The 16,509-nt window shown below is 42.4% G+C and overlaps 1 protein-coding gene across 6 annotated transcripts in view; it reads right to left on the reverse strand.

Annotated features, from left to right (window-relative positions):
• AFAP1 (actin filament associated protein 1) overlaps window positions 1–16,509 on the reverse strand; it is a 116,486-nt gene that overhangs the window by 27,152 nt on the left and 72,825 nt on the right. For all 6 annotated transcript variants that reach the window (XM_040556913.1, XM_040556912.1, XM_040556909.1 and 3 more), the window contains exons 5-6: window positions 15,591–15,802; window positions 12,485–12,664 (exon numbers count right to left, since the gene is read on the reverse strand). In XM_040556913.1, the coding sequence (XP_040412847.1) occupies window positions 12,485–12,664; window positions 15,591–15,802 (392 nt within the window). The remainder of the gene's footprint in view (window positions 1–12,484; window positions 12,665–15,590; window positions 15,803–16,509) is intronic.

The following is a 16,509-nucleotide window of genomic DNA, read 5'->3' on the forward strand; positions in this document are numbered from 1 at the left end:
GACATTGAGTCATGAAATGTGTTCAGAGAAGAGCAACAAAGCTGGTGAAAGGACTAGAAAACAAGACATATGAGGAGTGACTTGGGGAACTGGGCCTGTTGTAGTTTAGGGAAAAGGAGGCCGAGGGGAGACCTGATCACTCTCTACAACTATAGAACCACAGAATATCCCAAGTTGGAAGGGACCCACAAGGATCATCGAGTCCAACTCCTGGCTCCACCCAAAAATTCAGACCATATGACTGAGAGCACAGTCCAAACGCTTCTTAAACTCCGACAGGCTCGGTGCCACGACTATGTCCCTGGGGAGCCTGTTCCAGTGTGCGACAACCCTCTCGGTGAAGAACCTCTTCCTGATGTCCAGCCTGAACCTCCCCTGTCACAGCTTGACACCATTCCCTCAGGTCCTATTGCTGGTCACTAAAGAGAATAGATTGACGCCTGCCTCTCCACTCCCCCTCGTGAGGAAGCTGTAGACAGTGATGAGGCCTCCCCTCAGCCTCCTCTTTTCCAGGCTGAACAGGCCAAGTAACCTCAGCCGCTCCTCATATGTCTACCCCTCTAGGCCCTTCACCATTTTTGTAGCCCTTCTCTGGACACTCTCCAACAGTTTCATGTCCTTTTTGTACTGTGGTGCCCAGAACTGCACACAGTACTTGAGGTGAGGCCGCACCAGTGCAGAGCAGAGCGGGACAATCTTCCCTTGATCGACTAGATGGGTGATCTTATCATAAAAGGAAATCAAATTCGTTAAACAGGACCTACCCCCCGTGAACCTATGTTGGCTGGGACCTATGACTGCATTGTCCCGCAGCTGTGCTTCAATAACTCCCAGGATAATTTTCTCCATAATTTAACCAGGCACTGATGTGAGACTGACAGGCCTGTAGTTACCAGGGTCTTCTTTCTTGCCCTTCTTGAAAATTGGCACAACATTTGCCAGCTTCCAGTCAACTGGGACCTCTCCAGATTCCCAAGACCATTGAAAAAAAATTGCGAGAGGTCCCGCGAATAGGGAATACAAGGTTGTGATAGACTTTCACTGGGCACTCCTGCATGCAGGATGCTCAACATTGCCATCACGAATAAAATAGCTTCATAGAAGATCCTGTCTGAAAAAACTATTGAGATTTTTCCTCACAGGCAGGCATGGGAGAAACAAGCATCCTGCAGCGCAGGGCACCTCCCCTCCCGCACAGCCTTGTCCCCGTTCAGAAATGTCTCCTCCAAATCACTGCGCCAGCACAGCAGGCACACAGATCCGTCCCACCACCTGCATGGCCACCAGCACCCAGCTGCCACTGCCACGGAGGCACCAAGGCCAGCACCAAGGGAGCCGACCCGTCTCACCAGGTGGCACATGAGGAGCACAGCGTCCACGGGCTCCATCACCCAAATTTCTTTCCATAGACGGCCCTGGGGGCTCCCACAGGCCGTGCAAAGGGAGCTCAAGGGGCTCCGGCACTCAGGCTATGCCACGGCCTGTGTGGGGACTGAGGGCAGGGCTGGCGGGCCTACGGCGGGGTGGGGACATAGGTGAAACCACAGAGGACGTGTCACAATGTGGGGGTTGCTTTTAAGGCAGCAGCAGGCAGCGCTGCTGCAGTTTGGCCTGAGCCACTGGCGAGGTGAGTGAAGCAGCGGGGGGAAGGCTGGGCTGGGGATGGCCAGGGCACAAACGCTGGCCCCCCAAGGGGCTGCTAAGCCTGCAGGGCAGGGCTCATGGCTGTCACCGCCAGCTCTGGCTGCAGTCCCTGCTGCCTCCCACCTCCCTCACCCCCTCTCCTACCTGACCCCAGGGGCCTGCGGCTCCTGCCCAAACTCCCTCAGCCACCAGCCAGCTCCCACCCAGTCCCACTGACTCGTTTCTCTCTCAACTCTTTCAGACCATGGTTTCAGCGATTTTCTTCACCCTGACGTTCCTGGGTTTAATACATAGCCCACAGAAGGTCAGCGATGAACTAGATGCAGCTACAAATGAGCACATGCGGCAGCGTGCAGAGGAGCTGCAAGTGCGCATGATGCAGCTGCTGCTGGAAATGGAGCAGAGGGACTGGGAGCACAGCTGGGTGCATGTGGGAACCCTGCTCCTATCTGTGCTGAACCACTGGCAGTTCTGGGCCCTGACCAGAGAGCTTGTCTTGTTCTTTGTGCTCTGCTGCATGCTCATGAAATTGTGCCATAAACTGGGCAGCAGAAACAAGAAGGGCATCTCCGGAAGCAAGAAGGACAACGACATCAAGGAAGACCCCACTGACATTTTGGATGCCTGCAGATTTGTCAGTGGGTACCTGCAGTGGCCAGTGAGGAACCTGGAAGAAACATGCAAGCTCGTGGAGGAACTGGTGGACAAGCTTCTCTGCGTCTGCCAGACCCTTCCCAGGAGTAAATTCATGCCACGGCTGCAGCCACCCATTGAGGTGGGCAGCGCCTTCGGTCCCACTGAGAACGACACCATCTACTGCCTGCTTGTGCCCCTGAACCCACCCCCTGGGCACGCCTTCCACCTGGAGCTGGGCACCAAAGGGAAGAGACACTGGCGAGGAACTCCTGCCTCCGCGTGGAGCTGCAGTGCATGTGCACACGGGAGCGGCTGCTGGGGGACATGCTGTGCTTCCTCCACCGTCCTGAGGACGAGCTGAAAAATCAGGACCCAAACCTCCTGGACACCCTCTGCAGTGGCTCCTACTTGGATGTACAGAAAATGGCAAAGTGGTTCCAGGAGCTGGTGACAGAAGCCTGTGTGGTTATGCCTCAGTCATCCCAACTGCAGCTAACAGTGCTGCCCTCCACCCGCTTCTGCAAGCTCAGGCTGACCAACGCCTCCAAGGAAACCCTCTCCATCGAGATCATGCTTGGGGTAAAGCAACACAACTCAGACACCTTCCTGACCTTCGAGTAGGCAGAGGCCATTGTTAGCAGCAGCACGAGGTGGCCACAGAGCTGCGCTGTGCCAGAGATTCTTCAGGAAACACCTAGGCATGCTCGGCACACCTTCCACCTCAGACATCTGCAGCTCTGTGTTTGTATCCTGTTAAGCACCAGTTTCGCCACCCATGCCTTGAAGATAGCTGTCACGCACCTCCTGACCACCGTGTCTGTGGCAAGCATGCACAGGAGGGATTCCCAGCCCCACACCAGCGATGATTACGGTGGCTACAAAGATGACTGAGTGACACCCTGCTTGCCACATGCCCCAGAGCTGAGCATGCTGCCCATGGAGAGGATGCTGCTCAGTGGGCAGTGGGAATTGCTCCTCTGTGTCCTCTCCACAGCAAAACCACCCCTGGGAGAGGCACACCCTATGCAGCTGAAGAGACTGCTGCAGGGAGGCTTGAAGCAGAGACTCCTCTTTCCAGCTGGACAGTGACCACCTGGCCTCCTGGGGAGTGTCCATTCGCTCCGGGAGCTTTGACCTCTGCAAAAATTGCAATATATATTGTTTACTTGAACAAATGCTTTGTCTGTGAGTGTCTGTACTACACTTGGTCAGGAAATGCGGGCATGAGGTGCTGACAGCTTGACTGCCACAGCACTGGGGAGGACTTTGCTGAGGAGCTGATTCCATGGGCTCCAACTGCGCTCATCGCTCATTGTGGAGCTACAGCTCTGCTGCCTGTCCTTGCTTCTCCAGCAGGGCAAGGAGAATAGCTCAGAACCCCACGCAGTGCCGCCTGTTGCCGGTGTACTGTATGAGTCTGAAGGGGGACTTGTGCAACCCGAGGCAAACCATGCCCTGGGAGCCCAACAGCATTGCCCAGGATGACTGCGGGGAGGCAGAGGTCACGCTCTCCATGTGGGGAGCCCCCTGCACAGGGGTGAGTGCCATCAGGGAACACCAGGACTTTGCCTGTGCTGGCTGCTGCACCAGCACGAGCCTCAGGGACAAGCCAATGCAGAGCAGCGGCTCCAGGAGCTGGAGGTACCAGCAGAGGAGTCCTACAGCCCTACGGGATGGGAGCAGCGTTTGGCAGAACATCACACCCCGTTGACCATGTGGGCCCAGTTCAGATTTATCTAACCACTGCTAACGCTGCAAATTAAAGGCATCCCAGAATGGATGTAAGAAGGAAATGAATAACCATTTTGGACGCTCTGTGGGCAGGTGGGAGATGCAGCAGCCAGGCTCCCAGCCCTGCTCACCACCAAGCAAGGTCACTCACCAGTTTTAGGGAGTTTAAAACTGGCTGGGGCTGCCCAGGACACTGAGCCCATTTAACAGCACTGGCCCAGCAGGCTGGTTGCAGTGAGGAGAGTGAAAAGGTGAAAGGTGACTGGTCACAAGAAAACGGCCTCAAGTTGCACCAGAGGTTGTTTAGATTGGATATCAGGAAGAATTTATTCACCGAAAGGGTGGTTAGGCTGCCCAGGGAGGTGGTGGAGTCCCTATCCCTGGAGGTATTTAAAAGATGTTTGTATGTAGCGCTGAAGGAAAATGGTTTGGTGGTGGACTTGGTAGTGTTCGATGATTGGACTTGGTGATCTCAAGGGTCTTTTCCAACCTAAATGATTCTGTGATTCTGTTCTATATACACTACTCTTTACACTCACATAGCCACACAAGGACAGCAGAGACAGGGTAGCTGAGAAAGAAAGGCATTCTATCCTGCCAAAAGCTTTCCTGCTAGACATGCAAAATTTCCCCTTTAAATTCACATGGCTCCTCCTTTTGCCCTGTTTATAGCAAGTCTGTGTAGCAGTGAGCAGGACCTGGCCTGAGAACTTCCAGTTCCAGGGAAAACAGCAATTAGCTTACTGTCAAAATCCAAATTTCTTTAAATAGGGAGGAGAAGAAAAACAACAAACAACCTCTTTCCAGTTTTGAACTGAACAGCTTTGATGTGGAAACCATTAAAGAGATGAAGACATTACTGAACACAGTTTTAAAGTTCGTTTCGCAGCACTGAAGTTCTATTTAAGGGTAAAGCTAAACAAAACAAAACAAACAAACAAAAAATGCTTATGGGCTTACAGAGACCCTAATGATACAACTCATGTGCACATCATGAATTAAAGGCACTATATCCCATAAAGACAGGAAGAAAACAAACCCTGTTTTACAGATGGAGAACTTGGGAATGAAAGAAAGATTAAATCACTCACTCAATGTCACATAAAAAATCTAAGCAGAGGAGGGAAATGAACCTACATTTTTATTTCTGAATGAGTATCTTAAAATGTTTCAGTATTCTTTCTTGGCTGTCTGAATTTCCCTGTATCTTTTCTCAGAAATGTAAGCACAGTACTATCAAATTCATGGCACTTGGCATGCTTTGTAACAGAAAATTTAGATGTGTCTGGTCCGGAATATTTGCATCTTGGAGTTAAACTTAGCCCTAAGTTTCTCCCAAAATACATTAGAAATTGTTTCTGTATATTGCTTTCCTCTCAATTGCTGGTCTTCAATTTGGTGTAAACTTGCTGTTTTCCTCGAGAAATGGGACCATACAGTTTCTGGGAACATTCATTTCTGTCTCCTGCATGACCCTGATTCAATGGCTCATGTTTTCAGCATCTGCTCACACCACACAGTTAGTTAATTTTGGCAAAGGCAGATAGTAATGGGAGTTACAGACAGAACAGAGGGAAATGATTTGGCAGCACTAACTGAATAGTATGTGCAAAGTCATGCACTCAAGTAAATACAGTTCTTATCATACCTCACATATTTAAGGAGAAGCTAAAGTGTTTAATTGGGTTGTAATTAAATTTTCATTAAAAAAATGACACACTCTCAAATGGAAGTTCACATCAAGATATGAAGAAAATGCACATCTAAGGATTCTACACTTCATTTCGGCTCAAGGGGTTCGCTGGCAAAGACTTGCTTATCACCTTCTATAGGCAGTATAATTGTGTTTGATGCACAGCGTAAAACTCATACTTTCAGAGCTCACCAGGATGAAATGCCTTAAATATATAATGGTTGCCTGGATGCACTCTCTATAATTACGTTTGCAGACAGCTGCCATTATAAATGCGGTTTTCACATGCTTATAGCTTTAACACAAAATTTTAGGGATAAAACATTCCACCAGTGCTGCCAACTTGCATAATTTCAATCACAAGACTCAGAGTCCTTGTCAATTTTTTCTATGATGTTCCATCTCCTGGAGTCATATGAAGACAAAACACTATTTTCATTAAAAAATACTTGTGAGCACGAGTGGGGAGAGGAGGTCAGAAAACTTTTATCTGCTGCAATGAAACGTATGAATATAAGAGCAAATATCTCAATGGTTCCAAAAAAGGAATCCCCAAATGTGTGATTTTTAATAAAATGACACAAACTGGAAGGCTGTTCTGAGAATACTTTGTAATGGACCACACTCCATTAATAGTTTAAATTTTCCCACACATAAGAAAAGGGAAATCATTCTCTTTCTTACCACAAATGCATTGTATTTTACGTACACACACACATTTATGCACAGGATCTGCCAGGAAAACACACTATGTATTAAAATATTTAAAATATATGAGAAAATATAATCCGAAAACAGAAGACCTTTCATATCTTTGGATAGCTTCAAAATTAAATACATTTAAAATAATCTCCTGTTCTTCCATCACAAGAATTTTAAATATGACAATTGCCGTTACAATAGTACAGTCAGTAGACTTCAGAACTGCCTCTTTCAAATGCAGATATGGAAAAAGCTTGTGCAGCCTGAACTGTATTGCAATTGCTTATTTATCTTATAGGAATCCACTGGTTTAGGATATAGAAGTGAATTGCTTTGACTTTGGTGACATGAGGAACAGAAGGGAAATATTTGCAGGTACGCAGCTGGAAAGATTCCCTGCCCAAGTCAGCTGACAATGAAGGGTGGAGTCAGTGGAATTTTTGCCATGTGGTGCGTCTGGAATATTTCTTTGTTTTAGAAGATCTTACTACAAAAGCAGTAGAGTTTACTATAAAACCTTTATACCTGCATTCACCTACAAATTTATATAATTATTGTTTTTATTTTAAATGACACACCATGACTGCATGCAAAATAACTTACCCTACTTTTATTCTTTTTACTTGCAAAGTCAGATGAATCAAATTTGATTTTTCAAGCTACCTTCAAACACCATGTCACCAGATAAAAAAAATACAAGCTATGCAGTAAAACCAAAAAGTCAGCTGCTTGCTAACCATACTCTCCCACAAAGAAGATCAGCAAATTCTGAGTAAAAGTACTAAGTTTGCAGCTGGGTTGTTGTGGTTAATCTCTCTGGTACCTGATAAGGAATAAGACTGAAAGCCCCCCCTTGTGTTTGAGGAGCTTGTGAACCTCTGTCCCGGTGGATACCATTGGATGAGTTCAGGCACAGACTGTGCTTACCACAGGGGTGTGATCATATAGCCTCTCCTGTCCACCCAGTACTTGTTTTCATGAAACTCACAGGAATTTAATGACTGCCACTGTCTCCCATGCCAGGCAAAGAAAGGAGTAACATCGCAAGTGAGTAAGTTCAGAAGTAATTAGGGAGAAAAGTGATAGTTTTGCTTCATTTCTTGAAGTACATTTGCTTAATTTCATTATGCACTACATATGTTAGTGTCAATCTTACCCTCTTTAACAGAGCACCAAAGCTCTAATAGCACTTTACAGAGAAGTAGAAGAGATGCCCCATGGAGTTTACCATGAAATTTGTAATTTAGAAATTACAGAAATTAGAGGAAAAGCAGAATTTTTTCACCTTACCAGTGCTGTAAGTCCTTAAAAGAAACGTCCTTTACCTTGTGTACTGGAAAACATCATCCTCAAGCCTGAAAAGATTCATCTTTCTGTCTTATTGCCATTTGAGTAAATTGGGGATGAGATTCCAGCAAACTAGTAGTCAGCAAACCTTTAGTGTCTGTATATCCCCTTAAAAATACTTTTCTGGCATGTTTGAACAAAACAAACCCTGTATCCTTTCTTCTGCATCACTACCACAAAGACTGGCCATATAATGGCCACTGGATGAGACAGGGCAGGAGGCATGGGGTGGCTGGAGGCATCACTGCTGCATGGGGAGCATTGCCCCTGCAAGGTGGCACGGAGATGCAGGCTGCATTTCAGGCCATAAATCTGAGCTGGGTATAAATAATTTACCATCCCAAGCTGCAAGTAGGAGAGATAAGGAATACTGTCTAGTGGTGAAAGCAGGGGACCATGTCACAGCCCTCACAGATTCTGCTCTGAGATCTGCAACAGCTTGTATTTGAGATCGTACCCAGGAATGTAAAGAAAATTTCTCTCTGAGAAAACAAGCAAATAGGATGTTTGTAGTTCCTTTTTTCTTTTCTTTTTTTTTTTTTTTTTAAGTAACATTGTTTTCCAAGGTGCCAGTCATACAAACACACTGGTTCATGGGGTCACTGGCCACCCCCAGCAAAGCCAGGGTATTCCTGCTGTCCAAGTGTACAAGTAATCCTGCAGGCTGGCCACAGCTCTGACATGCAGCTCAGCCCTCTGAACCTCCAGGCGATGCCTCCATTGCTGGCGCTGATGTGTGGTGCAGAATGAGCCCAGCCTGACTGCCCTGGGACACCGTGAGTTCCTGAAGTTACTTGTAAACCAAGAAGCACTGTATGGAAATCAGTTGTACTGAGCACGCATCCCCTAACACTTCTATCCAGTCACTCTAAAGGCACTTGACTTTACTCAGCTACGCCATGCAGATAATAACCTCTTTGGGGAACATTACTTAAGCCAAGAAAGTAATGTTTTAAGTCTTTTGAGATCTTCGGCTGGAAATTCCCATAGAAAGTAAAAGCAAGCATACAGTGTTTACAGTCACGAGCCCAGTTTTGTGCTGATTTAAACTGGTAAACAAAGAGCTGTGACAGTAGTTTATTCTTCAGTAAAACTCAGTACGCATTAAGACTGGAGCCCAGAAGTTACTTGGCTCCCTCACTAAGCTCAGTGCAGTGAAAAAAGATTTTTTTCAAAGACTTTTACTGGAGATGACATACTGAGATGGAAGTTGGATAGGTCAACCTGAATAACTCTCCTGAGGAGCGTTGCAGGGTCTATGAACAACACAATCTTGATTTTTTTCTTTCTTACAAACCCTAAAATGAAGAGATGATGCAAAATGGCTGCACACCATAAACAAGAACAGTTAACCAAGGGAGCATAATGTTAGGAAAAAAAAGAAAATCAAGGCCAGGATTCCAAATGATAGATTACCTCTGATGCACAATAGATAAATGATGAATGATAAATCAGAAATACTTTTTTTGCAGGAGGCATTGCTAGGAGGAAGGGAAGGCCTTGGGGTTGGACACCATGACCATTTCCTTCTTCCACTGGTCTTCTACAAGAAGCTGCTTCAGAACTTAATTTCTTTGGCATTCACGTATTTTTAATACTAAGAGCAGTTTTCTGTGGCCTTGTCTGAAGGTCCTGCACACAGAACACATTCATCTGTATGAATGAAGCCACTAAACAAGCATCTTCTTGTAATCTCCTTAGTAGTCCTTTTATTTTTAATGTAGCATGTCCCAGGGATCCTGACAAATAAGTGTGTAGTTTCCATGGGTCTGTTGGATGTGCTGAGACAAACAGGAAGATTTAAGACCTCACTTGACCACAAATGCACAAAAGTGCACACAGATGCCCATATACTCAAGCGCACATGGAAAAAGCTTATGTTTGGGTCAGAGTGTGTAACTGCATACATTTTTTCAAGTACATTTTTGTGGGAACATTTTAGGACTCAAGTTTGGAAAATTCCACCGCTTTATGTTGCACACTGTGTTACTGCTATGATCTCAGCTCTAGGCTGGATTTTATACTAGTTACACTCGATGCTCTGAAATCTTGACAGGCTCTTTGGTGACATCAGCTATCTTTTTCTTCATCAAGCATTTGTTAACTGGTAAACCTGAAACTCCCTTTGTGGTTTCCAGTCTAGACTTCAATTTGCAGTAGCTTTATCAGCTGTTTTCTTGGTGTCATCTTTAAAAAAAAGGTCTAAAATATTCTGCGTTTACTTCAGTTCTACTTCTTCTAATATCTCGTCTTCCAAATGATATTTTTAAATTATTTGCTTAAGCAAATATATTTTATACTGATTACATTTGACTTTAAAAAGATCTTCTGTTTTAGCTTTCATGGGAAAGTCTAGCCTCCAAATCCATTTTGAGCTTTTCAGGCTCAAGAGTAAAGCTTTAATTTGTTACTTACATACGAATTTCTTCATGAGAACCTGTTGTTGCCAAGTGATAACATGGCTCCACTGGCATGTATTGGCACAGTATCTTTGACAGAGAAGGTGTGTTAGGATTAAAAAATATGGATGCAGAGACCCTTCTCATCATTAGTCTCTGAATCTGTCCATTTTATTACCTACAGAAATCACGCATAGATGACAGAGAGCTGGGGGGGCAGAGAGCTCATGCCCTATTGAATGACAGGCAGAAGAAGCTCATACCACTTCTTCAAAGACAAAACAGTAATCTCTTGCTCAGTATAAGAAATTACTACATAAATCTACACATGAGTTTCAGAAGCTCATTTTAAGTAAGGGATGCATGAAGAAAAAAAGATATTTTCGAAATTAAAAAGAAAAAAAAGTTTTCTTAAATTTTTAAAAACACAGAATGAATGCTTCTTGTTTTCTGAAGAGCCATATTTCTTGAAAACCCTGGTGCTGTTGCAAGAGCTCCACAAACTGTTTTTGGTTAGCTGCTGGGTTGGCAATTTAATTTATACTGTATAGAATGCAGCAGCACTGAGGACTTGGAAGTTGAGCGTACAGTAGCATTGCCATGTAGTTGAGACAGGCTTATTAACAGAGAGCTTTGCAGCATGAAGAAACTACATAAAGTGTTGTCAGTCTGTGTCCACGTGCTTTGCAGATAAGCATACTTTCCAGCCATTCACTTCTGGCACACACAATTGTGCTAACATGCAATGTCCAAAACCTTTTTTTTTTTTTTTTTTTAAATAGCAAGAGTGCATCTGGGATATAGAAAAACCTAGCACTGCTCTGCCTGTGTGAAGAATGCTTTCAAGACAAAGTAAAACAAAACAAAACAAAAACCCAACAATTTTTATGAAATAAAGTCTGATAAGTGCCAATGTATTCAGCTCTACTAAACTCAAGTTTAGAACAAGACAGGAAATAATGGTGGAGTTAGTATGATCTAACTGAAGTGGAATTCCCTTGGAAAAGAATATGACTGATGAATTTCTTTTCGTTTCAGTCAGTATTTTTCAAACTCTAGGTGAGTTAATAGGACACTTGGATGCTACTATATTTTACAACTTAAAACAAGATATTGGAGTTAGAAGAAGCCTAACAAATACAGATTAGTTTCCACTAAAATGACAACACAAAGTGCATGTTTAAGATAAGATACAAACTCCCAGTCAAAACCAAAAGCAGACATACTGCAAACCCCCCAACGGTATATTCAAATATTGCAAAATAGGAAATTACAGATTAATTTTCCACTTGGTCAATTAGCACACAGCAGAAGTCATACCTCCTAAGCTGCATTTTATGTCTTCCCACTTCTACAGAAAAAAACTGTCATCAGGAAATTCCTACGTGATTAATTCAATTGTGTTTGGAAAAATACAATTTATTCTTAGCACATAAGTACCATATAAGGTTAGATCAGAGCACAGCATGGAGAATGCCTGATGAGTCTTATGCATTCAGATTTTTAATATGCATTTAAAAGGCTGGATTTAAAGGTCTTAAAACAAGCCACTAAAAATGTAGTGATAGTTTCCCACACTACTTCATTCACTGACCTCTATATCTGAAACTGGCAAAGTCCAGTATAAATACTAGTAATCTGGTTGGGATGTAAAACTGCAGCCCCTGCACCAGGTTTTTCCACGTTTTCAGACACTGAACAGAAAAGGGTTGAAGATGACAAAATCCTATTTCTCAGAATTCTGCCTTCCCAGAACAAACCGTAACAGATGATATGTTGCTCAATGAGAGTCAGCCAACTTTAATTGACTTCTAGAATTTGAATAATTTTTCTCCCTCCAGAACAATTCAGACAGGTATCTCCTCAGGGTTAGCTTGTTTAAAAAATGATGGCTGTGATGGTGGTATGTTGAATTTTTGCAAGACAGCCTTGTCAGCTATGCTTATGCACCACTCCAAAAAGCAAGCTGGGTGCCAGGTCCCTTCATATTAGGGAATCTGAGTCACCAAAGCTTTCCAGATAATGAGCTGGAGATGTAAATGGAAGGGAATTGCCACCTCCCTTCTTGGTGCCAGACTATTGTGCAATTAGCAGTGAAAAACATATGCAACCACAGCACAGCAGCTGTGTAGTGATGAGCTTATGGTTGCCCAAAGAGCTGCTTCAAGGCCTGAGCATTAAGTCTGGATTTCTGCAGTCCCAGACTGGATGGGATTTAAGTGGTCTAGATTGCCTGAAAGCTACTGTCTGTATCTCCGATTTAACAGCAAATGAGCAGGCAATAGAAGTGCTTTGTTGGTGGGAAAGCTCTTGGTCAGAAGTCACTCCTTACCTTTAGCCACTGTTCCGCCTGCTCTTTGCTCTGTACTGCCAGAACCAGTGCATCTGCTCCTTGGTGCGAGATTTTCAGCTCGTGCTTCTTCTTTTTGCTGTCTTTGGGGATGTACGTGATGCTGCAGTCATTCAGGAGCAGCTCCATCTGGGGCTGCTGGTCCTTGGAACTTTTGTAACACTGCAAAATGCAAAGGTCAAAAGTTAAATCTCACCTTTCTGAACTTTAGGGGAAAGCTGTTATTATATAGAAATGCTATTTTTAATATTTTCCACACATCTCTTTACCACATACCCCAGAGTTCAGCCAATGCTAACTTTGCATTTCTCTTCATCCTCTTTGTAAAGCAAAATTGCTTCCAGACTGACATTAATAGAGATCTTTTATTGCAGGTACAACATATGGAGGGCATTAAGCTTCTCTGTGTTATCTTTATGACTCAACCTTGACCTTCATCAGGTAGGAAGAGGGCGATTTTGGATATCTGTTCACATGTACCAGCAGAATACACTTGTACAGTTTACGACTTTCAAACCCAGATGCTTACCCTGCCCTCCAGCATATCAAGGCAAACCTACACCAGTGCTCACAAGCTGCCCTCACAAAGGAGCAGGCAGATGCCTTGTTGAGATAAGTAACAAAATTTGTTGCAGTCTGGAGAGGGGGGAAAATCACAGGACTGTAGTTTTTCAACTAATTTGGTTTAATCAGTCACTGCACAAAATCACATAACTGTTGGTTTACCCTTTAAGGTCCTGCCTAAAACTATGTGAATTATCCAGTGTTTTTCCCTCAGTAGCAAGTGCTGCCAATGAACAGCCATTTCGTGCTGTACCACTGACGACTTGCTCTATGTTTGAATTGGTGATTTGAAGATGCAGGGTTTCACATTGCATCACTTGTCCCGTTGAACTAGTCCCTATTTACTCTAACACATCAGTATAGATGAGTTTTGTAAAGCTGTCACAGACTGCCAGACTACAGAGCAAGGTTTAACTGTGTGTATGAATGTCCAGTAATTTTATATACTAATGTAAATTGGGCTTTTACTCATACAAATAAGCATGAAAGCTAAAACGGTATCTGATATTAAGCACTGACTAGTATATGCATACATAGAATAGTTGAGTATAAATGTGAACGGAAAAACACATACAGATTTTACATGTCTGAGGCAGTGTTCATGCCATGATGCAACTGTCAGGAGTACAGTAACTGTTAGAGGTTATAAACACTTCAACTTAGGCTGAACAAATAGAGCCACTCTCTGCAAACCATTCATGATCCTCCCTTCCTCTCCAAGGCCAATTAACTCAAAATTTCTCCAGATTGGTCACAGATTTTAAGTTTGTAACATTAAAAAACTTAAGTTTTCAAGCTATGAAACCTTGAAAACATATAGCATTAGTCACTTCAAGAAGCAATCAACAGCATATGTTTTCCTTTACATTAAATTAGAAATTTTATTTATAATTACTAAAACTGAAGTATTTATGTATAAGTGACTTTACATGAAAAACAATTCCCTACTAAGTGTTATTCTTAATGTCTAATTCAAATTAAAATATTTTATGATGACAGCTGCATTATTATGCAGGCAACTTCTAATCCCTAGGAATATTTATTCGTTTTACTTGCATATCTCATAAGTTATATCTCCTTCAAACCATAAACCAATCTTGTGTAATTTAGTCATTAGACTCCTATTGGGATTTTTACTTTCTTAATCCCCATTATAGAATTACTGAAAGACACTCTCTATAAAGAGAAAAAAGCTTTTCAGAGCACACCTGTGGCTAAAGGAAATGAAAAGAGAAAAAGATAGCATATTTCTATATAGAACAACAAACATAATTCTAGAAGAAATACTGTGTGACTTCTGAGAAAATATGTTTCTTTCCCTTTTTCTTCTTTCTTCTCTTCAAGCTGTTATCTGATGGTCCTGAAATCTGACATGATTCTGTTATATGCTGATAAAAATGTGGGCTAAGGATAATGGCATTACAACAATATAATACAAACTAAATCATATTCAACATTCCTTTTATCAATTAAATAGAGCTGGATGCAAAAATTAAATCCTCTGTAACCATGGGAAACTAGAAATGAATTCCAACTATATTTTCAGAAACTTCTTACCCAGATATTGCTATTTCATATCCTGTTATTTCCTACACAGCCATAAGCATAAATGTACTTGTAAACAAACACACCTAAGCTGTCTTGTACTAGTATGGAATAATGAGGTTCTACAGAAAATGTTCTATCATCTGTTAATCAGCTTTTAATACTTGGGATATTACAGTAAATACCAGTTACATAAACAGCTATAACTGTTGCAGGCACCAGATAGGAAGACAGGGAGTGTCTAAGACTCCAAATGATTTATTATGGTAAGCCTTAGGTTGCTTTTTATGTCACAGAAATGAATGTCTCCATTAATTAGACTCTTTTCAAAAAACAAAAAGACTTCTATGAGCAGATAATTTACTAACTTTCAGAATCTTTTACTGGTGCCTGCAATTAGAAAGAAACATAACAGATTTGCTTAAGAGAATACATCCACTTGTTTCTTGCCTTTCTATAATGCAGCTGTGCATCATGTGAATACTGCATCTGTAATTACTGCAGAACAGATGGTGTAGGTTTAGTTTAAAGTGTATACATTACAACAGCATATGCTGCCAAGTGAGTTCTCAGTCTAACAAGGGACTTTTCTCTCCAGCAGTCTGATCCAACAGTTCATACACAAAGCTCCCTATGAGATTTTTGGTCCACAGGGAATGAAAGATTGGATTTACAGTTTCAGCATTTTTTTTTCAAATGAAATATAGTAGCAGCTAATAGGGTAGACTTTCTTTCCTGTATCAGGGTACTGACTGGGTTTAAGTGAAATAAAAATCTAAGTTCTATGGGGCTATATGATACACTTATAATTATAGTGGTTCTCTGATTCTTGGGTAAATCATAACCGAACTCTTTGGTAAGGTTACTGTAGACTTGGCCACTGTTTGCAGAACATATTCCAAAACCTAAATTCCTATAAAAATAAATACATCATCTAAAAGGTAGAAAGAAAATACAGCCAGATAAAAATAAAAATTACCAGTAGTTTGTTTTCTTTGATAACACACAGTAGTTTGGTCCATTGCCCAAATCGTTTCTTTCTAAGCAGGAAGGCACAGATTTTGGCATCCTTCACCAGATCCATAGAGGCCTCCTCAGAAGGCCACTGATGTCTCATTTTCTTCCCCTTTCCATCCTCTTCCTCTTCATCATAGGATTCGTAAGAGCTGCTCATGGCATCCGAGTCATAATCTTTAAGAAAAGGATTTTTAAGCATAAAAGTGTCAAGTTAAAACATTTAGCCATGAAGTATACTGAAATAATTGAAAAACTCAACAGGGCTCCTTTTGAGTTAAGGCTTTTGTATGTCAGCCATCAACAAACTACTGTTTCAGTGCTTAGTAATATCACTACATTAAGTTAATTGAATAAAAGATGCAGTTCCATTATGAAATTTTACAGAAGACCTGTGCTGACGCCTTGGGAATTTTAACTGAAAGAATGAGCTTGGAATAAATAGCTAGAATTTTAGGTGGTGCTTCTCCATTCTCATGGAGGAGAAACAATTGGAATATTTTCAATAGCTGAAATTTCATCCAAATATTTCAAGGAAGAAAATCTCTCATTTGCTTTAGCTAGGTATTGAGGACACAATTTGGGACACAAGAGGGAAACCCGCAGCAACTAGGAAGGGAACAAGAGATCAAATGGCTGGAGAGCTTATTCTGAAACGGTCCCTACCTATGTGCAGAGTCACAATGGGTTATACCCAGATATCTACAACTCCAAATCAAGCTTAAATATTCTGATACGTTTTGTAGTTTCACAAAGCTTATATAGAATACTATATCTTCATTTCAAAGGGAAAATAATATATATATTTCAAGCTCATGAAACTTTTTTTGAAAATGAATTGTTGTCTTCTGGTCAATTCTACTATAGAGGATTTGGTTTGGGGC

The sequence above is a fragment of the Cygnus olor genome, chromosome 4 (assembly GCF_009769625.2).
Source record: "Cygnus olor isolate bCygOlo1 chromosome 4, bCygOlo1.pri.v2, whole genome shotgun sequence".
In the NCBI taxonomy this organism is placed as follows: domain Eukaryota; kingdom Metazoa; phylum Chordata; class Aves; order Anseriformes; family Anatidae; genus Cygnus; species Cygnus olor.